General features: G+C 42.4%; 1 protein-coding gene and 1 long non-coding RNA gene across 3 annotated transcripts in view; one reads left to right on the forward strand and one right to left on the reverse strand.

The window, feature by feature from the left end:
* Positions 1–22213, forward strand: part of CUL2 (cullin 2) — a 79108-nt gene that overhangs the window by 29425 nt on the left and 27470 nt on the right. For both annotated transcript variants that reach the window (XM_085874243.1, XM_085874244.1), the window contains exons 6-9: positions 7825–7907; positions 8630–8726; positions 9661–9771; positions 9990–10152. In XM_085874243.1, coding sequence (XP_085730369.1) covers positions 7825–7907; positions 8630–8726; positions 9661–9771; positions 9990–10152 — 454 coding nt within the window. The remainder of the gene's footprint in view (positions 1–7824; positions 7908–8629; positions 8727–9660; positions 9772–9989; positions 10153–22213) is intronic.
* Positions 14332–20997, reverse strand: LOC147030322 (uncharacterized). Its single transcript, XR_015056310.1, has 2 exons — positions 20843–20997; positions 14332–14542 (listed from the first exon to the last, which is right to left on the reverse strand). It is a non-coding gene; the product is annotated as an uncharacterized LOC147030322 (long non-coding RNA).

Here is a 22213-nt window from a genome sequence, read left to right on the forward strand (position 1 = left end):
AATGCATGCTTTTCCTGCAGAGGTCCACACCTTACTGGTAGTGTGTTGTCGTATCTAATGTCTGAACCTCACCCCCTAACCCTACTACTTGTGTGCTAGTTCCGGATTTTTCAACCCCTGGCAGTTCCTTAACTGCTATGGTAGAGTGATTGGCCCCCGTGTCAACCAAAAAAGAAAGCTACTTACCTGAAACATCCAGAGTAGAGGTCAGTTCCTCTGTTGGGTTCAATGTCAACATCGCTCCTTGCAACACAGGTCCACCCGCGTTTTGTCAATACGGCTTACGGTCCTGATGTCGCCCCGATCCCCTTTCCTGCGGGCAATCCCTTTTCCAATGGGTTGGATCCCCACATCGGAAACACTCCTGCGGCGCAGTTGGCTGTGTTTGAGTTTGATCCAGAGCACTCTTGGAATGGGTCTGCGGTGGCGTTCGTTCTGAGCCTCTGTTCTTTCCTCCCCGTTTCTTGGGCCGTTTTCCCTGCACTGCTGATTGGGTTCTTGGCGGAATTCCCATTCGTCGTCCCCATTGTCTGGCAGCCTCCTCTTTTGAATCTCTATCATCTTCCTCAGGTTCCCACCATCTCCAATCTTTAGTCCTACCCTTTTCCGTGATCTTATCTAGTAGGACCATCTGAAACACTTCCTCCTTCACCTTCGCTCTTGCGCCTTTCCTTTCTTCTAATCGAGCTGAGCATTGGCCAGCTGATATACAAAGAACTCTGGGGGCCATGCCCTGCCATCTCAGCATTACATACTTCAGTTGTTTTTTCACCGAGGGTCTGAATCCCTCCATTAGGAAGTTTGTTAACACTCGTGGTGGTATATCTGCTTCAATTTGGAAACACCCGTATTGCTGGAATGCCTGCACTAACCGATGTAAAAACTCGGCTGCCCATTCCCCTGGGCGTTGCTTTGTCTCATAGATCCTGTTCCAATCTAGTGTGGCTGGTTGTAGCGCCGTTCCCATTGCATCATACAGCCGCTGGCGTGCGTCCTGCCGTTGTTGTAGAGTCCATTGCGGATTTTCGTCCTCTGGCCACGCAGCATCCTGCCTTGCTGTCCTCCAAATTGATGCGGACAATACTGCATGACATAGTATACCGATGTCCCTATGTGTACAGCGGTAGGTCCCTACCCACTGCGTTATTAACTCCTTTGTTGCTTCTGCATTTCCTTTTAACTCTAAAACCCGCTCCCTCATAGATCTTAATTCATGCTCTTTAAACGGTTGGTATATGGTTTGTGCTGGTTGCCCTGGAACGTTTCCTACCTCCTGCGTCGCTGGGGTTACCTCCCTCACCGGGAAGGCAGAAGCCGTGGCCAGCGACTCCATACCTTCCAGGGTTGGGTTCAACCTCGGCAGATTAACTAGACTCTCAGGCGGGTTTTGTAGAATTTTGTTTTTAACGTTGTTTAACCAACTCTATTTAAATCCTGTTACTCGAATGAAAGCCACAATTAATTCACTGTCCTCAACGGAGAGTACATTACATCAAATAATTTTATCAACATAGTACTATGGAGTCCAAAACACTGAGATGTAAGCATCCACAATGATTTGCACTAAACTAAGATTACATTTCCTGGCATTTATATGCTTTTTTGTGGGAGTGGAGGGGGATGATAAGCCTTACGCAAAAGAACTCCAATTGCAATACGTGTCTTCGAAGTGAAAAGCGAATGACGTAATCATGGCCAAAGTTGCAGCGTTATCAACCAGGTCACTTTGTTCCATAGCAAGACATTCCTTTTATCAACATTGAGGTCAAAAGACTTGGGTAAAAGGAAACATAACTGACATCCAATTTGACTTGTAGCATAAAAATTAAATTTATAAAACACCAGCTGACAATTATAATTGAGAGTATATTAATATAATTATTTTCTCCCACACAGGTTACCTGGAACTCTCCCTTGACTGTCCCGCCCCTGCACTGCCGTTTCACGGGCAGGGCCCTGTGTTTCCTTAACTTGTTCTTTTCGTCTTAACCCTTTGTTTGCTACCACCCTATTTGCAGCATCGTTTACTTGTAATGCTTCTTCCTTCCACATCTCAACTGCTTTGAAGTCTTATCTGTTTCGGGCTTCAACTTATCGCTTGCCCGATGCCCAAGTCGAGATAAATTTCCCACGATTTCCCATCTTAACGAACCCCATCTTGGGAACCCTTTGTGTCCATTCGTACCATAATTCAAATTGATCACATGACCGAGGTCAATATTTTTCGTACATTAACCCCGCGGATGAATAGGGAGGTGGTGCATTTTTATCCGGTTTAGGTTTAACCACCTTCCCTCCCATTTTCCCTTGGTCCTTCCTGGAGTGCTCTTGGGCTGGGTCAGGTGTTTCTCACACCTTTCCACTCCCTCAATCTCCCCTTTGGACCCTGGTCCTTCTGGAATGCTCTTGCGCTGGGTCGGGTGTTTTCACACCTTTCCACTCCCTCAATCTCCCTTTCTGGACCCTATCCTCCCGGGTACCCCTTTTTTTAATGTGCACGAAACTCCTTCTCCCCTTTGTTTGTTCGAGGCGAGGACAGACCGTAGAGACGAGCGAGCCTGTGTCCCCAGTGTGAGAAAGGAGGCAACTTTTCTTACCTTATCTTAAACTGGCTGGCTCTTTCCTCCTTTGTCTCACCAGGGAAGCTCACTCCCTCTCCCGATCTGGCTCGCCCCTGCTCGCTGCACCAATTGTTGAGACCGAGTTCTTTCCACACCGATCTTTAGGTAAAGAAGAGTTTATTACACATCAAACAAATGCGCATATGGAGAGTGGCTAGGAACGTACAATGGTTCACCGAGACCAACTCTGGCAAGCTCAGTTTTAAGGCCCAGTCACACCTTGATGTTTTAGCCAGCTTATGCCGATTATTGAAAAAATTGTCTAAAACGCTGGCACATGTCGAATATGTTATGGGTAAGTTTTGGAAACATTGAGAGCACGCTGAAAAACACTGCTATATGTCGTAGTACGCTGGCTTTCATCGTTTTACTTTGCGGTTGTCCTCAAATTTTAGCATGCTTTAAATTTTACGACTTATGCCAGCGTATGACTCACAAGTTCCGCTGCGCTGGCCATAAGTTGTCGGCACGTTATGCGATCGTTGACACACGTCGACACACGTTAATTGTAAGTTAATCATAAGTCGAAACGCGTCGAGGTAATGTTTAGCATACCCGAAACTTATTTCTAACCTATGAGTAACGTGTTGTAGGCACGTTACGCGATCGTTGACACACGTCGACACACGTTACTTGTAAGGTACTCATAAGTCAAAACACGTCAATGTAATGGTTAGCGTCAGTGTTCCAGACTCCCTGTTTTTTTTTTTGTTTGTTTTAAAAAAAAAAAAATTATTTGGTGTGACGGTCATGTTGACACTGATTTCTAGTGCGGTTGTGATTTAAATCGTTGAGCGGCAGCCTATTAATTATATTATATTATAACCGCACTAGAAATCGAAGTGTCAACATCACCATCATACCGAAGAAAAAAACAAAAAAAACAAAAAAAAAAACAGGGAGTCTGGAACACTGACGCTAAAGGCCCAGTCACACCTTGACGTTTTAGCCAGCAATGGCAACTTATTAAAATGTATGTAAAACGCTGGCTTACGTTGAACTTTTGATGTTTTTTTTAAAGATTCAGACGTATTCATAACGACTTGGTCTTATGCGTAACGTATTAGAAATGGACACAGAACATTTCGTTGTGTAATAGATAACTTATACCAACGAATGCTAAATCTGTTGTCGGCCTTCACAACCTCTGCCCAACGATAGTCTAACTTATGCATAGCGCGCTGCATGCATCGCGACGATGACGTGGCATAGGTTATGGAAAGGCTGCCGCACAACGATTCAAGTCATAACCGCCGCAGAAATGGAAGTGTCAACATCGCAGTCACACCTTGGCGATCTTGCCAGCGTATGTCGACCTCTGAAAAATGCGTCTAAAACGCTGGCGCACGTCGAATAGGGTATGGGTAAGTTTGGTATGCGTGAATGGAACGCTAAAGTACGCTATCATACGTCGTATTAAATGGAGTACGTCTTGTAATTTTAAATATGTTGAAAATTTTACGACGTACTTGCCGTATGACACACGCTCCGCATGCGATGGGAATAAGTTGTACGCACGATATTCAATCGTTGACACACATCGACACACGTTACTTGAAAGGTACTCATAAGTCGAAACACGTCAAGGTAATGGTTAGTGTCAGTGTTCCAGCCTCCCGGTTTTTTTTTTTCTTCGGTATGACGGTGTTCAGTGTACAGTGCGGTTATCATTTAAATTGTTGAGCGGCAGCCTATTAATTATATTATATTATAACCGCACTAGAAATCGAAGTGTCAAAATCACCATCATACCGAAGGAAGGAAGAAAAAAAAATAATAAAAAATCCAGGGAGTCTGGAACACTGACACTAACCATCACCTTGATGTGTTTCGACTTAAGAGCACCTTACAAGTAACGTGTATCGATGTGTCACCGATCGCGTAACGTGAGTACAACATGTTACTCAGATGTTAGAAATAAGTTTCGGTACGCTAAACATTACCTCGACGTGTTTCGACTTATGAGTAACTCACAAGGAACGTGTGTTGACGTGTGTCAACGATCGCGTGACGTGCCTACAACTTCTGGCCAGCATTATGCGGAACGTGTGAGTCATACGCTGGCATAAGTCTTAAAATTTCAAGCATGGAAAATTTGAGGACAACCGAAAAGTACAACGTTTAAAGCCAGCGTACTACGACGTATGAGAGTGTTTTTCAGGGTGCTCTCAATGTTATCAAAACTTACCCATAACGTATTCGACGTGTATCAGCGTTTTAGACAAATTTTCCAAAAATCGGCATAAGCTGGCTAAAACGTCAAGGTGTGACTGGGCCTTAACCATTACATTGACGTGTTTCGACTTATGAGTAACTTATAAGTAACTTTTGTCAACGTGTGCCAACGATCGCATATCATGCGTACAACTTATTCCCATCACATGCGGAACGTGTGAGGCATACGGCAAGTACTTCGTAAAATGTTTAACGCGTTTAAAGTACAAGACGTACTCCACTTACTACGACGTATGATAGTGTACTTTAGCGTTCTATTCACATATACCAAACTTACCCATACCGTATTCGACGTGCGCCAGCGTTTAAGATGCATTTTTCAGAGGTCGGCATACGCTGGCAAGATCGCCAAGGTGTGACTACGATGTTGACTCTTCCATTTCTCCGGCGGTTATGATTTGAATCATTGTGCGGCAGCCTTTTAATAGGCTATGCCACGTGATCGTCGGCGATACGTGCAGCGCGCTATGCATAAGTTCGACTATCGTTGGGCATAGGTTGTGGACGCCGACAACAGGCGAAGCATTCGTTGGTATAAGTTATCTATAAGACAACAAAATATTCTGTGTCCATTACGAATATGTTATGCATACGACCAACTCGTTATGAATACGTCCGAATCTTTAAAAAAAACATCAAAAGTTCAGCGTAAGCCAGCGTTTTACATACATTTTGATGCGTTGCCATTGCTGGCTAAAACGTCAAGGTGTGACTGGGCCTTTAGCTCTGTATATACTGGATATAGTTTTACTCTGATCTCTGCGTGACTGCTTGTCAAGCAAGATTTATCTTGTGGTACACTCATTAACTATGTCAAGCTCCTGCAGTAGATAAAAAAAGTAAAAGGTTGCCTCTTTTCCCTAGCCTATCTTCCACAAGCAAGGTCACCACCCACATGTTGTTGTGCCCTATGGGTTGGGTGGCTCAGCTGTGACTAGGGTTGGGCACACATCGACTTTTTCTCTGTTGTCCCATTGAAAGGAGTGTTTTTTATGGCCATTTTTCACGCTGATCACGAATCCATTGAAATTTTTGACCTCGGATGATGTCTTACTAAGACATCATCCGAGGTCTTAGTAAGATGTCTTAGTAATTTTTGACATCATCCGAGGTCAAAAATTTCAACGGATTCGTGATCAGCGTGAAAAATGGCCATAAAAGACACTCCTTTTAACGGGACAACAGAGAAAAAGTCGATGTGTGCCCAACCCTAATATCACATGCCCTAGTAAGCCATAATTATCAAATTTTACCTGAAAAGTGGGTAAATTTGGCGGCCATTTTGAATTTTTTGCATTTTACCAACCTTAGACATCCTTTGTCAAAAAGTTCAACGGATTCGTGATCAGCGTGAAATTTGGCCATAAAAAACACTCCTTTCAAAAAAAGTATGGTTGTATGCCCAACCCTACTGTGACATTTCACAAGCAATCATTTTATATTAACTGAACAAGCAATCCCTTTAGCTGAACAGAGAAAACAACAAGATTATCTTTTCCACATTTCCATTGTGCAATAGTACAAAAACACTGACTTTCGAGGATACATTCAGTGTCCCCACATATATATATGTTCATGCACATCTGTTGGGGGTCACACGATCGCCCTGTGGATAATGTGCTCGTTATTATAAAAGTTGTTTATTTCTATCTTTTTTTGGTTTAAATGACCTATTTTTTTTCTTGCTGACTTGCTGATTAAAGAATCAGTGTGAACATCTTGCACTTGTTGATGGTGCCTAAATGGGTTCTCTTCACCAATTACGTAAACCACGTGTTTTAATGAAACTTATTTTGTTCTTGACCCCTTGGGTGCTATGCACAGCCTGTGGTACATTGAATGCCTGGCATTTGCAAAGCTTTCCTCCATCGCATCCCTTTTGTTTCCTCCCCGCCACGATTTTACCCACCAATCTATCATCACCGTCTCTTCCTGTCCGTTTGCCCTTTATCGTTTTTGCGCCTAATTACCTCTGCCACCGAAGGTGGACGGAGGTTATGTTTTCATCCCTGTCTGTCTGTAAACAGGATATCTCAAAAAGTTGTGGATGCGTTTGGACGAAATTTGGTCAAGAGGTTGGGTGTATGACGAATAATTGATTCAATTTTGATCACGTTTTGAATCTAGATCTGGATCCGATATAATTGTTTCAGCGATTCTTCACCATTTAGTTCCTATCATGTGCTGCCTTTTTGGCTGCTGGTTGCATCATAGATTCGGGGAGCAGCTATGCCGCTGATGCAGTGCTCCTATTACCAGTATACTGGTGCTCATTTTGCCAACCTCTGAAGGATGACAGGCTGAGTCAACCCACTGGTGTTAATTCAGTGGAAAGCAGGGCTCAAACTCAGGACCTGTGGATGCCAAGCCACCACCCTAACCACAAAGCCAACAGCAGGCTTCACCACTGAGTGGTCAAGTTTTGAAGTTAGGTACAGATTCAGGTTACTCCTGAGCGAATGTACAATTGCTAATTTCGGGGGGGGGGGGGAGACACTTATCAACCAAGATATTCTTGTTTTGTATTTTTAATGAATTTTCTGAAATTTGTACAATTTGTTTTTCACTTGGAAGTTGTGTGTTACGATGTGCAAATAAAGGTGAGAAAAGACTGATTTATTGCAGTTTCATTCCGGGGTATAAGGCAACAGAATGTGAAAATTTTGAAAAGGGATGCAGACTTTCTATCGGCACTGTATAGCATGATATTTCAAAAAGTTGTACACGATGCATGACAAAACTAGGTGAATGAGTTGGTTCGGTGACAAGAATAAGCCGATTTGATTTCGGTTCAGGTCCGCATCCAGATGCGGCCTATCAAGTGGGTTGCAAAGCGTAAACTGTTCAGCCTGCTGGAGGTATGCGGTTCCACCGAGTGCCATTCTCGTTCTTCCTTTACCTCATGTTTATCTTTCCCTCCTGCTACTCTTCTTACTCCTCACCTCCATTTCACCCTCTGCCTGAACAGCTTGCTCTTGATATCTGGCGAAGGTTGATGATTGAGGCCCTCAAGAGGAATATTGTTCACTTGTTGCTGCGAGAAATTAAAAAGTGAGTTATTGTGAGGAGGAGTGGATGTGTGGGATGGGGTGGGTTTACTTGGAGGGTAAGGAGGGGGAAAGAGACAGAGACAGAGACAGAGACAGAGACACACAGCCAATGTATCCCTTAGAAGATGGAGAGGAGTGTCTTTGGTTAGCACACCATGGATTGATTTATTATTGCTTGGGTAACTTGGTAATTTTATGAGCCTGCTCTCTTTATATCAGCCTGATAAGACCCATATCAACCTTGTTGTTTACGTCAAGCCAAATGTCATCTAATAATTTCAAAACGAATTTTGTTTTTCACTCATTGATCCATCGTGACTGTGACAGACATGCATCTGTAACCGAAGAGACAACATCTGTTCAAATCTGAACTTTGCAGCCATCCTTGTTCAAGTTGTAGTGGGTAAATTAATTTGGATGGGTCACACTCCTCTTTACCACTTGCGTACATTACAGTTTGCATGGTCTATTGCAGAGACACGGTCAATGCATTATCACTGTTCGTGCAATTTGTCTTGAGTCACGAGTGACGTTTGGATATTTGTTTATTTATTTATTTATTTAACCTCTAACTCATTTTTATAATCGCTCTCGATGTTTTCCGTCCCTCACCAAACATTTATGATGATTGCTTCATTCTTGACTCATCTGACTATTTCCTCTTCCTTTTATTTTGTAAGGTTTGCACAGAGATCCTGAAATTCTTCGCTGTTCTCATTTCAGTGATCGGTGTGGAGAATGTCCAAATCAGAAAATAATCCACGGGATTATTGATTCTTTTGTTCATGTTGAACAATATAAAAAAAAGTTTCCCCTCAAGGTACGAATGGCTTTTTCATCAACTGCTCTACTGTGTTTAACCTTCGTTTCTCACCTCAGTCGCACTTTATTTTCTGAAAGGATGGCTTTGGATGTAGCTCGTACTTCCCTCTGAGTTGTCTAGATTGGGTTTGATTCCTAACCCGACCCCAGTGATTCGCAATCCAGGGTGTTCAATTCATGAGTGTGCCGTCTTACAGAAGGGATGTGAAACCGGTTATCCCGTATGCATGCATTCGACGAGATGTAAAAAGCTCCCCGTGCTTCTCAAAAAGGGTAGGCCATTGTGTGTTGGCACACCAGGCAAGGTCAAAATTCCTGCCGTAATTTGCAAGAGAACCGTATCGGGCACGTAATGCTACCAGCAAGCCGAGTTTGTGTTTTAATCATGGTCAAATACGCATTCACCTGGCGATGTCACACTCCGTATATCTTTCCTGTTTGTCACGTATGTTCATTGTACCATCAGCTTTTTATCACAAAATGATCCGTCATCGCACATGGTGAAAATAAACGGTCAAGCTCAAGTCAGCAAGTTCTCGTATCCAAAGGTTTTATAGTGTGCAACGGTTAATTAAATATTATATATAGACTTCTCTCCCCACTCCATCCTTTATGAGTTCATTGTAATGGAGAATGATTATGAAGTGTTGTGACTTGTATGGAAATTTTGGTGTTAGATGAAATGTAACAAAGTTTAGGCAACCCGAAGTTTGAACGTCGACATTTTGTGTGGAGAGGTTCAAATTGATACGGTTGAGAGTTCATTTTTCACAATCGATGATCCTTTAATTGTTTTGCATCTCTGACTGAACATTTTTCATCTCAAAAGGAATGATTTTTAAATCATTCCACGTGCATCCTAACGTTTCCTTGTTTCCTAATCTTTTTCGCCATGCTCCCCGGGGCACTGTGAACGGTAAAACGCTGCTCAGTTTTACCAGGAGGTGTTTGAAAGTGACTTTTTGACAGAAACTGGAGAATATTACAACCAGGAAGCAACTCGACTTGTGCAGGCAAATCACTGCTCCCAGTACATGAAGCAGGTGAGTCAATAATCATAAAAATTATACCATTAACATAATCGTCCATCACTTCAGTCATCTTCATCAGTGAGTTGGGAGAATCATTTGGGCAGGTGGAGGTGTGGTACACGAGCCTGGGGAATGCGTACTTCCCGCAGGCGAGGTCACCGTACATGATTCATGGTTCGAGCATTTTCATCGGCTAATATTTGGTACGTGGATTGAATGTGTGGGATCAGGTGCTGGCACGTCTGAAAGAGGAGGAGGTGCGCTGCCGTAAGTACCTCCACCCAAGCTCATACGACAAGGTGATAAGCAAGTGTGAGCTGCGCATGGTTGCTGACCACCTGAACTTCCTGCATGGGGAATGTCACAATATTGTACGGCAGGAGCTGAGAGAGGGTAAGTGCCAACCACACAGGACCGACCTGCCGTTCCCTCATCATTGTGTATATGGGAAAAGATGAATTTAGGGAATTGTTAAGTTCGGTCATTTTGTACAGATTCAATAAGTGGAGTCAAATTTAGACTCGAGCTTGCTCGATTGCTTTCCTTTTTTTATTTAGTGTTGTAAAAACAGGAGAAGAGTCAGACCCAGAGTAATTCAGAACAACCTCCTGCAACAAGGAAGGGAATGAGATTTAACCACAGTAATTGATTGGACATCAGATGTAGAACAGACCGAGTATACAGGCATATTATCCCACCCTTCCTTAGGGTTGTTCATGAGCCAGCAGTGTTTTTACCAACAATCCAATAATGGTATGGCAGTTCTTCTTAAACCATCTCGAGTTCCTGAAGCTTGTAATCCAAATCCTTAAAACTGCTGCCTACAGATGGATGCTGCCTTCCCTTCCCTTCTCCTTCCCTCACGCTGCCTTCCCTTCCTCTCACATTGCTTTACCTTCCCCCACCCTCCTCACTCCCCACCACTCCTTGCTCTCCCACCTGTTTGGGTTAATTTAAACACCCCTTTCAAAGATAAATTAACGGCCTTATTTAATTATCGTTTATCAAGGCTTCATCCTTGGTCAGCCTGCTCTCCCTCGCTGGGGTCTTAATTCACCACTTTTTTTTTTTTGACCCACTCAACAATGCTTTGACTTGAAACAGGCCACAACTGTTTCTTTACGATAAAGCGCTCAAATTTTTTTTTCCCACTTTACTCACTTATATCATCGAATGCCTCATCTTTATACCTACGACTCGCTGTATACATCACAATGCTTATCAACGCCCGGAGACACCAGTGTTCATGGCTTTATTTCATTTCCGCATATGCGATAAGCTCTTGAGTCTAGAATCTCTTAACATGAGCCAAATTTCAAAATTTAAACTGTGGAATTGACCTTTTGGGTTCGATTCCCAACCTGATCATAAAATGTGACCACAGCACGTCCGACTACTAAAACAAAAAAATAAGTGTTCATTTGTCCAATTCGGACATTGTTCGACACCGAACAGTTTTTGCGTTCTCTCTGGCTTGATATATTTTTGAAGTGTGTGTGTGTGTGTGTGTGTGTGTATGTGTGTCAGTCAGAGATGGCAACTTGGACCTGTCACATTCGAGCCGCAAATTTTGTGCCTTGAGAGTTGGCCTTAAAGACTTGAGACTTGAGCTTGCAGACTTGTTGACAATGAATGACTGAACACTACGTTATATTAAAATAAATGTCTTAGTGATTTGTTTGTGACAAATTTTCATTCGATGTCTGGTAAGATGTGATTATATTTATAAACAAAGACTGCCTAGTCAGGCGCCAAAGAGAGCACAAACTCGATAAATCGATTGCGCCAAACTTAAAAACGATATCAGTAATATAGCGCCCAAAGTTCCGCTGAGCGTCGAGCCTCCGATCACACATACATGTGTCTCGTGGAGAAAAAGGAGGTAAATTCTGGAGAAAAGCAAGAAGAGCTTGAGTATTGTTCCTTACATGGATTCTATCTCTGTCCTTGAATTCAGGAGGCATGTATGCTGTACGGCCTACGTGTGAAATTGTTATTGCTGCTGCTCAGTTCACACCAATTTAGCTTATTCATGATTTTTATTTTTTAAGTCTATGTGTTTTTATGGCTCATGGAACTAAGATAAACACACACACACCCACACTTGTTTGAGCTTTGAGCGCACATTCTTAACATTACACCATCGAGAATGAGCAGCACTGCGTAGCTTGCTGCTGCTCTCTGCGCGTGCACACTTCACCTCCTTATCGGTAGCATGGCATAGATTCTGAGAGTGATCTTATTACCTCTACCACTGAAGGTGAAGGAAGTTGTGTTTTCACCCCTCTCTGTCTGTCTGTTGGGTCGCCGAAATAGGTGACCCTTATTGTCAGTAATTCTGTATGTTTGTTTGGATGTTTGTTCGTTTGTCATCAGCATAATTGGTAGTAAACATGGGCGGATTTTGACCAAACTCGGGTGGTAGGTACATCTTATGACCTCGTGCTTTGGAAATTGTGATGGTTGCTAGGGATGCTTTGGTTCCCTAGCAACAGCCGAAAAACCTTCAAAATCGGTACCGTTCACGCAAAATCAATTCCGAAAGCCATTATCCCACGTAGGGTTATGAAATTTGGCATGCATCATCTACAGGTGATGCTCGACCAAATACATCCCGGTTTTTGTGATTTATGTAATAGTTTACCCGCAGCGCCCCCTACAAATGGGGTATGCCCGAAAATTGGCGAAAATTGAAGGCCCCCTAGCGACCAGGTGAGTGCATCGTTCTGAATGAAACTTTGCAGGTTCATAGCACGCAATGAGTACGACAACTTTGCCTCAGGACATATTGACCGATATTGCTTAGGTCAGGGGTCAAAGGTCAATTCGTGCAAAAATCGATAATATGCGAGGGCTGGAGGTGCCTTCGCGCCAAATGCTACTCTTCCTCGGGTTATGGTCGGATGGTCATGAAAATTCACACTAATCATCTGGAATACATTGTGCACAAACGATCGAGCCGGATTTTCAATTTATATCTTTGTTCACCCACAGCACCCCCTCGAACTTTGGGGATTTCCGATATCAAACCACATTTTCGGTACTTTTCATTCAAATTGATACCGAGTAGTTATCAGTCGATGGAACTCGATGAGATTTGGTATGCATAATCTTAAGGTGATTCTCTATCCGCTATATGACATCCATTTTTTTTCTATATCTTATAGTTTCCAAATGGTAACCCTCTCAACTTGGGTGTCTGAGGGCCATTGAGCATTCCCGCTGAAAATTCAAAGTACACTAGCTCCAAGATGGTTGAACCGAATCGAATGAACCTTTACATGCTTATAGACCGTAATGAGTACTACAACTTTGCTCATTTGCATATTGACCTATCTCGAGTAGGTCAGGGGTCAAAGGTCAATAAGTGCATTTTTCGGGCGAAATTACCATTCAAGGCACCCTTGCTCCTACACGGATTAACCGATATGAATGAAAGTTCATCGGTACATAGTACTCAATGAGTACTACAACTTTGCTTCAGGACATATTGACCTATTTCTGCTTGGTCAGGGGTCAAAGGTCAATGAGTGCATTTTTTTGGGAAAAATGACCATTCAAAGCCCTCTTGCTCATACACGGGTTAACAGATTCGATTGCAATTTCGTAAGTACTTTGTACTAGATTAACTCAGATCAGGGGTCAAAGGTCATCGTATGCTCAGCGACCCATGGCCACCTACCGGCTTGTCTGTCTGTCTTTGTGCAGGATATCTCAAAAAGTTGTGGACGGATTCAGATGAAACTTGGTGGACACGTTGGGTCTGTGGCCACGACAAATTGATTCGATTTTGGTGAAGATCCGATTCTGGATCTGGATGCAAGAATTATTTAATTTTAAAAGTGATTCTTCACCATTGAGAGACAGGGCCAAAAACAATATATAACACAATATTTACTTCCGCACCAAAGGTGAAGGAGGTATGTTTTCACCCCTCTCTGTCTGTCTGTGTACAGGATATCTCAAAAAGTTGTGGACGGATCCAGATGAAATTTGGTGGGCAGGTTGGGTGTGTGACAAGGACGCAATGATGACAAGGACGCAATTTTGGTGAAGATCCGGATCCGACTACTTGAATTTTTTCAGTGATTCTTCACCTTTAAGAGATAGAGCCAAAAATGATATATAATATAGCATGATATCTCAAAAAGTTGTGAACGGACTCAGACAAAACTTGGTGGGCACGTTGGGTGTGTACCCACGAAGAATTGATTCAGTTTTGGTGAAGTTCTGGATCTGGATCCAAGGATTTTTTTTTTGAAGTGAATCTTCACCATTGTGAGACGGGGCCAAAATGATATATAGCACAATATCTCAAAAACGCATTGGGCCCGATATGTTCTTGTGGATCAGGCATTACGTGGCAGAGGTATGCGCTCTACCGAGAGCCCTTCCAGTTTGCTTATTGGCCTAAACATTTTGAAGATGCATTTAATATGAGGAGTGTTGTATGTCAAACGTGTGGTATAAGAATTTCACATGGCCTATCCACAACATCAAATTTCATTTGTCACCTAAAAACTCATATCACTCGCACAATAAGTTAAAAAAAAAAAATACAAAGTATAGCAATTAAACTTTGTCATTTTTATTTATTCCATGTCATTTATTTTAGAGTACACTTGCCCAAAACATAATCAAGCTCATATAAACAGCCAGGTCATGGTTCATGTAAACCTTTTTGAGTATTAAAGGCTCACCCATAACCAAGGTCTATGATAATGACATAATGACTTGACACTTGACTTGAGATGACTTGAGACTTGCCGTCAAAGACTTGATGCTAGGGGGAAAAGACAGAAGAAGGGGAAAGAGGAGGGATGGTGAGCAAGGTGGGATGTTGGTGCGAGAAGGGGAGGGGGAAGGGATGGCAGCATGAGGGGAGGGAAATGGAAGGCAGTGTTAAGGGAGGGAAAGGGAAGTCAGTGTTAGGGGAGGGAAAGGGAAGGCAATGTTAGGGGAGGGAAAGGGAAGGTAGCATTAGGGGAGGGAAAGGGAAAGCAGCGTGAGTAGTGAACGTGCTTTCAATCGTCGATTACGAAAGTGAACTTGTTGCTGTTGCAGTCTTTGGTTTCTTTGAATCCACATTCACAACCGACACTATTAAGTACTCCTCTGGTGTTTTGTTTTCAAATGTTTTAGCATATTGGACATATTACAGTGATGAGCAATGTCTATTGCACAAAGTGAGCATGCAACTTTCAGACCGTCTTCTTCAACCTTACCGAAATGGTTCCAAACTGCACTTCTGGACCTTTTGAATAACATGTTAAAATTTTAACAGTCGATGTGTTGCCGACCTGTCTGTCAGCAAAGCAATGAGCATGCTTTACTGGCCAACTCTAAATGCCTTGCTGTTCATTGAAAAGGAACACCCCCTTGGGTTTGTTTTGTTTGCAAGTTACTTGCTTTTGCTGTATTATTGCAAAGGGACTCCCTTCGGGTGGGTTCCTTTTCAATTGATACATTGGTGTATTCAAACCAGCTAGGTGTACCCTGAACATGCCCAGCAGGAGCGAAAACCATTTTCCTCAATGAATAACACTTCTCTCTGAAGTCGGAGTTACTCGGAATCGACATCCATTCCTGTTCACTACTCGATTCCTTTCGTTTCCATGGTTGGAATTGAATATTTTGGAATCTATTCCACCCGCCACTATTATAAGCACTCAAGCAAGTACTTCAACGAGATGGTTGAGAAGGAACAGCTGCCTGGGTCAAACTACACACCATCCAGAGATGGCCAGAGTACCGAACAACTTGACATTCCAAACTTCCAAAATCTGGCTTGGATGGATTCTGCCATCCAGAATAAGTGTGATTAACCAAGTCCATGACAAGGAAGAATCCAGCTTCAATGAAAGATTGAATTAGGGACCTACTTTTGCAGTCATGATGGAACAGGATGTTGTGAAAGACAGGTTCGCACAAAAGATTACAAAATTGATATGACTCCTTGTTTCATACTGGAATGCGACACTGACTGGCATTCAGGAGACTGATAAAAGGAGGGCAGTAATGAGGTGTCGATTCGCCGCAGGTCAAATAGGAAGAGCTTGGGGCCACACCTGAGGTTACCGGCTTGCTGCAACAAGCCTTAAGCCAGGGGCCGCCAAGACAGGACTTCTTTATGCAGAAGTTGATGCAAGGTGGTCAGCCGAAAAGACTATTTTGCTGGTACTGTCCATGAGTCCTTGGCCGCCTTTTGCTGGCAGGACGCTTAGAAGATCTGCTCGAAGCCGGTGCATGCCATTCCAGAAAATGTCCACAAGTATTCGCTGCAAATAAATGATTAGTGATTTGGGGGGTTGTAAGACAGTAATCCTTTGCCAGAGTTTGGAAGCTTCCAAGTTGTTAATTAATTATCAGCACTCTACCTCTATAAGACAGGAGGCTGGACAATCTTTTCCAATGATTAAGGGTGTGAGATATTTGATCAACCAGTTGATCCCAGTTCTTTAAAGAGAAGGTCTCATTCCAAAGGAACATCCCAAGATGCTTTACACCATTATACTTCCACTGCAAGGCTTTTATCAGAGAAGGTCGGATAAATAAGCCTGAAGGACCAGTACACAAGGCTTTACTCTTTCTCCAATTGACAGTCACAGAAGATTCCAGATTAAATTAATGTAGAGCACCTATAAGGGCAGCAATGTCAGACTGAGTGTTGACAATCACACACAGATCGTCAGCATATCCAAGCACCTTAACAGGATCGACAAGAGGTACCACCGAAAAACCAGAAAGCTTGTGGTCTAAATTATTCAGCAAGGGTTGAATAGAAAAGAAATGTAGGCACTCAGAGAGAGGGTAACATTGTCCAATATCTCTCTGAACTGAAAAGTGTGAACACAAACTGTTGTTGATGTGCATTACACTGAAATTGTTGTGCTACAGCAATTTAATGCAAGACATAAAGAAAGAAACAACCAAATTCCAACCCTTTCAAAACTTCAAAGAAATACGAATGATCAACACTTATCAAAAGCCTTTTCTTGATTGAGAAAAATCAGCCCATTGTTAACATCAGCCCGTTGTTGACAATGACAAATCGAAATCAAATCACGAACAGAAAAAAATGTTAATTATCGATCTACTGGGAATACTTTAAGATTGGTCGGGAGATACAGTGTCCCACTAAACTCTTTAAGCGATTGATGAGTAACTTGGACAGGATTTTGTAGTTGACACAAAGTAGAGAGATCGGGCACCAGTTCTCAACGAGTTGAAGATCTCCTTCATTAGGAATTGATGAAATGATAGCACATCTGCAGCTTAAGGGAAGTTCACCAGTCTGTATACTTTCTAGAAATACGATTAATCGACATGGTGCCAGCAGATCCCAGAAGATGCTGTTGAATTCGACTGGCAACCCATCCATACCAGGTGTCCTGTTGTTGGGCAATCAATCGGGCTGTCCTTATTTTATTTTTTTTCGGAAATTTCAAGGGGCTAACCCGAATTTAGGTTGATATTTATGAGAAAAAAAAATATGAACCTGAAAAAAATATTTTAAGGGTTGCTCCCGTCCATTGAAATTTGAAAAAAAAGAAATTCATTTTATATTTTTCTTTTTTTTAATCATATGCCAAAATGACATTAACATGTAATGTATGATGTTTTCTCATGCGTTCGAATCTGAAATACTGCAGAAGAATATTGTTGAACTTGGCAAGATTTTTCCAGTCCGTCTCAGTGAAACTTGAAAAGTCTAAAAAAATCAAGATTTTATGTATTTTTCACGTTTTTCGAACTCCGCAGTTTGCAGACAGTCTTTGAGCAGACGGGAAAAGAGCTATTGTTCACTTGTTCAAAGTTGATTTCTTACAGTCCAGGAATCGTTTTCGGTGATCAGTTACCGCTTGTAATTGGTACTGCTTTTGCTCCTCATCGTACGTAATAAGACTATTGTACTCAGTCGTCAGGGCTACACCACACTCTGCACAGTCATTCACAACTTTCAGCTTGCTGACGATAGCACGGCTCTGTACGAAACTATCTTCAGTTTCCCAATGATCTGGGTCTTTGTGCAGAAAGTCAGAGTTCAAATGCAGTACATCAAAAAAACTTCTGCTTCTCGGAGATGCAAAATCTTCCAGTTTTTGGCGCATGATATCTTTCTGGTGAACAACAGCTCTTTTCGGTGCTTCATCATCGTCATCGTCTTGTTCTTTTAGAGTTTGAGATATTTTTCTTTTTGTCTCAATTGACACGTTTCGGTCAAATAGACATAATGGTATCAGTTCTACCGATAAATACCACAGCTGTCCCAGCAACGTTTTCACCGTTGCCTTCGATATATCAACGTTCACTTCGGAATATTTATCCATTCACTTTAACAATGTCAGGTCTGAATTCAGTATATCTTCTGAAACGACAGAATAGTTATCATTAGTTCACGAAAGGCAATTTCGCGAAATGCCTGAATGACCGGATACCAGACCTGAAATTGACAGCAGTCAGTCAGTCACTGACTGACGGACCCAGTGATTCAATGGAGTAATGAGCAGACGATACAACAGATCTAAACAATAAATATCTCATACGTACAACAAGCCGTGTCAGTACAAGAACAAAAGACATAATTTCATGTTGAAAATGGAAAATTTTCCCATTTTTGAGCCACGTTTCGGGACATATGTAACACTTTTTGGGGGATCAAAAACATTTTTATCTTGCCAAAACGAAGTTTTTGCAAGATATGTTAGTCAGCTTGTATGTTTTTTTTTTGTTTGTTTGTTTGTTTGTTTGTAATCACGTATAAAAAATTCTGCAGAGCACAGTTATCATTGGAAATTTTTGTAACTTTACTTTGTCGCAAATCAGGGGAGTCGACGAAACCCTTATTTTTTGAGAAAGTTTGATCGGATCGTCTTCAAACTTCATGGGAATATAGTTCATGATCTGGCGCTCAGCTGATTAATTTTTGGTGGCGATTGGCCTTGACCTTCATGGTTCGCGCCTAAGGTCAAACATATTTCACCCCAAGGTCAAATTTTCAAGTTTTAGGAACCATATCGTGTAGTACCTCAAATTGAACACCTCGATGAGTGCTTTCTAGATATGTCAAGCTTGAGACATTATGTCGTCATTTGGTGACGTTATGAGGCAAAAGCATATTTTTCATGGTTACTCTGTAGAACGATTCTCATCGGAATCTCTCGTTGGCAGATATTCTTCAAGGAGTCGCTCCTGGTAGATAGCAGCTCTGTTCACCTCAGTGTAACCTTAAAGAAGTCACACGTGGTCACCTTTTCGCAAGATACGGGTCACCCTGCCGGTGACATTGGTTTTTTTTAATTTTCGTGTTATTCACGTTCGAACCAACCAGTAAGCACGCAAAAATTTCATGAAAAATATCTGACATAAAAAAAACATAAACATGCACATTTTTTACAATTTTTTTACAGCTGGAAGCAACCCCGAGACAATTTTTTTTCAGGTTCATATTTAAAAAAAAAATTTTTTTTTCATAAATATCAACCTAAATTCAGGTTAGCCCCTTGAAATTTCCGAAAAAAAAATAAAATAAGGACAGACCCAGTGGGAAAGGTTTATAGAACACTACCAAGTTCATCCAATGTTATTTTACCTTCAGCAGTCAAGTTATGGGCTTCAGTTGGTGTGGGCAATGAATCAGTAAATGAATGTATATGGCGTAGGGAAGTGGGCTTGGAGGAGTGGAGGTGAGAAAATAAATTTTTAACTGCAAGTTTAATGTCACTCGGATCAGTCAAAATCCTTCCGTCAGCAGAATGCAAGGACAATATTTGTTTATGATATTTTGAGGCAGTTTCTAGCTTTAAGAAGAGCCTGCTAGGAGTATTTAGTTGTTGTAAGTGAACCATTCTCATCTGAAGGAGTGCACCTTTTGCATGATTTGCCAATGATTCACTCAAAAGGGGTTTTTGTGTAACATTTGTTGCTGCCTATTATTAAAAGAGGGCACCTTGTTTTGCAAGTGAAGAATTTGTGTTTTCACCTTGTCTATATCGATGTCGCGGTCCCGAGTATTGTGTCATGAAAACTTTTGACAAAAAATACTCTAATTTGAGCTTTAACGTTGTCCTACCACTGACGTAAACAAGAGAACTCCTGATTCATCGTGATGTAATGTGCCCAAAAGGTCCTAAAGGAAGAAACAAAGAATTTGTTTTGGAGGAGTGCTGTACTGAACTTCCAGTAAGGACTCACCACCTTAACAAGTGGAAATTGAAACCGCATGACAACTACATGGTGATCAGAAATCACAGATGGGAGAAGAGAAGTGTTGAAGACGAGGTTAAGGAAACGATCGGAAACGTAGAACTTCTCAAGTCAATCACGAGACACTAAATTGTTAGAGCAGCGACACCAAGTAAATTGTTGCTGTGTCAGATGTTACAATCTCCAAATGTCAGTCAATTTGAATCTTGAGAAAGAGCGAATGAGAGATCTCATGCTGGCTCCATGCCTATCACGGGAAGGGTTTCGTGTGCAATTAAAATCTCCAAGACATAGGAAGTGGTCAAGGGGGAACACCAGCAAGTTACGAATCAAGACGGCCAAAAAAGGAAGATCCTTCAGCATTTGTACTTGGTGCAGACACATTGACTATTATAAAAAGCTGTTGACCAAAGGAGAAGGACAGGGAAGCCAAATATCCCCTCACAATTTCTTTAAAGGAATCCAAGGTTAAAGGAAGAGTTTGCCAAAAAAAGATGGTTATTCCAGCAATCAGACTTGAAAGACTCCTGAAAAACCATTGTCCTTTAAGAAACAATTCCCACTCAGTTGAAGAATCATCAGTGGAGTGAGTTTCTTGTCGGAGTAAGATGTCAACCTTTTGCACTCAATTTGCTGTTTAACTTGCACTTTACGGAGAGATGTGTGATCACCATTGGTATGTCGGCTCGCAATGAATATTTTCACCAGCAAAGATTAACTTCCATTTGGGTGTGGGAATTGGGGTGGGGGGGGATAAAGGAGGTAGGGATGATTCTGTCCACTGGCATTAGTACAGGATTCAACAAAATAGGGTACGTTAAAATAGCATGTTCAAACAGGATAGCAGAACCACCTGTCACTTTCAAACAGCGCGTACCATTTTTGGAGATCACAACTTCGGCTTCCCTTGAGGTATGCGACTCTAACTGCAGCTGCCACCCATGTTTACCCGCTCTGGAACTGGATCTCTCCGAGGTGGAGACACACTGCCTGGAGATACTCGAAATGCCAAAGAACACGCAAATTGGAAAAACGAACACTTCTCCAGCAGCCGGACCTGCCGCCAAGCCCAACCCCACAATCCAAACCCTGAAACCCACCTCAGGCCAAGAGCCCTTTACACCCTTGATGTAACGCTTATAAATACCCGGAGACTCCAGTGTTTCGTGCCTTGATTTAATTTCAGCACACGTTTTACAACCAAATTGCAATAAGCCCGAAGAATTTCTCAACCCAAGCCGAATCCCATAATTCAAACTGTGGAATTGAACTCAGGATCACCCTCCGACCGCCAAATAAGTGCCCATCCACCAAACTCGCACACTCCCTGGTACTCCTGGCTCAAAACGCAACACAAACACCACAGCACAACATAACCACCTCCAAACCACAAGACGACCACCTGTGGAACTTATCAAACCAACAATTGTTTTTCACTTCATGAAAGTTGGAAGAGGAGTGAGAGAGGGAGGAGAGAGAGGAAGGAGGGGTGGGGGAGCGAGGACAAACAAAGATTCCGAAGAGCTCTTTCTTCCACTGTGCTCTGCCCTTTTATTCCCACGGGATGCTGTGACATTCCTGGTGTGCAGTACTCCTCCCCCTTCACTCACCATTGAGCGCCGACTCGATCTGTGGGTGGAGCATACCCGTCCGTGACCCTCTCCCCTCGGCGGCTGTCAATGACTCAGGTGGTACCTACAACTTTAGCTCTCCCCAAAGCCAGCACCGCAAGGCCGAGCGAAAGCTTTTAAAGAACATCGAAGACAGATTTACAGAGGGAAGGACATCTTGGGGTTAAAAGGGTTGTGATTTTCAGACACAGACTTAAGGAGGGGTAGAGGCTGTCTATCTACGTCTACGACATAAGCGATGCATATGTAATGTTACAATTAATTACATTACGTTTCGGCTGAGACATATACGAAAGATATAACTGAAGTACACCAAGTAGTCTTAAAGGCCCGGTCACACCTTGACGTTTTAGCCAGCGATGGCAACGTATTAAAATGTATGTAAAGCGCTGGCTGACGTTGAACTTTTGATGTTTTTTTTTTAAGATTCGGACGTATTCATAACGAGTTGGTCGTATGCATAACATATTAGTAATGGACACAGAACGTTTCGTTGTGTTATAGATAACTTATACCAACGAATGCTGACCTGTTGTCGGCCGACACAACCGATGCCCAACGATAGTCTAACTTCAGCATAGCGCGTTGCACGCATCGCCGACGATGTCGTGACGTAG

Source organism: Eptatretus burgeri, chromosome 3, assembly GCF_056783735.1.
Source record: "Eptatretus burgeri isolate ZD-2024b chromosome 3, Ebu_testis_v1, whole genome shotgun sequence".
Classification (NCBI taxonomy): Eukaryota; Metazoa; Chordata; class Myxini; order Myxiniformes; family Myxinidae; genus Eptatretus; species Eptatretus burgeri.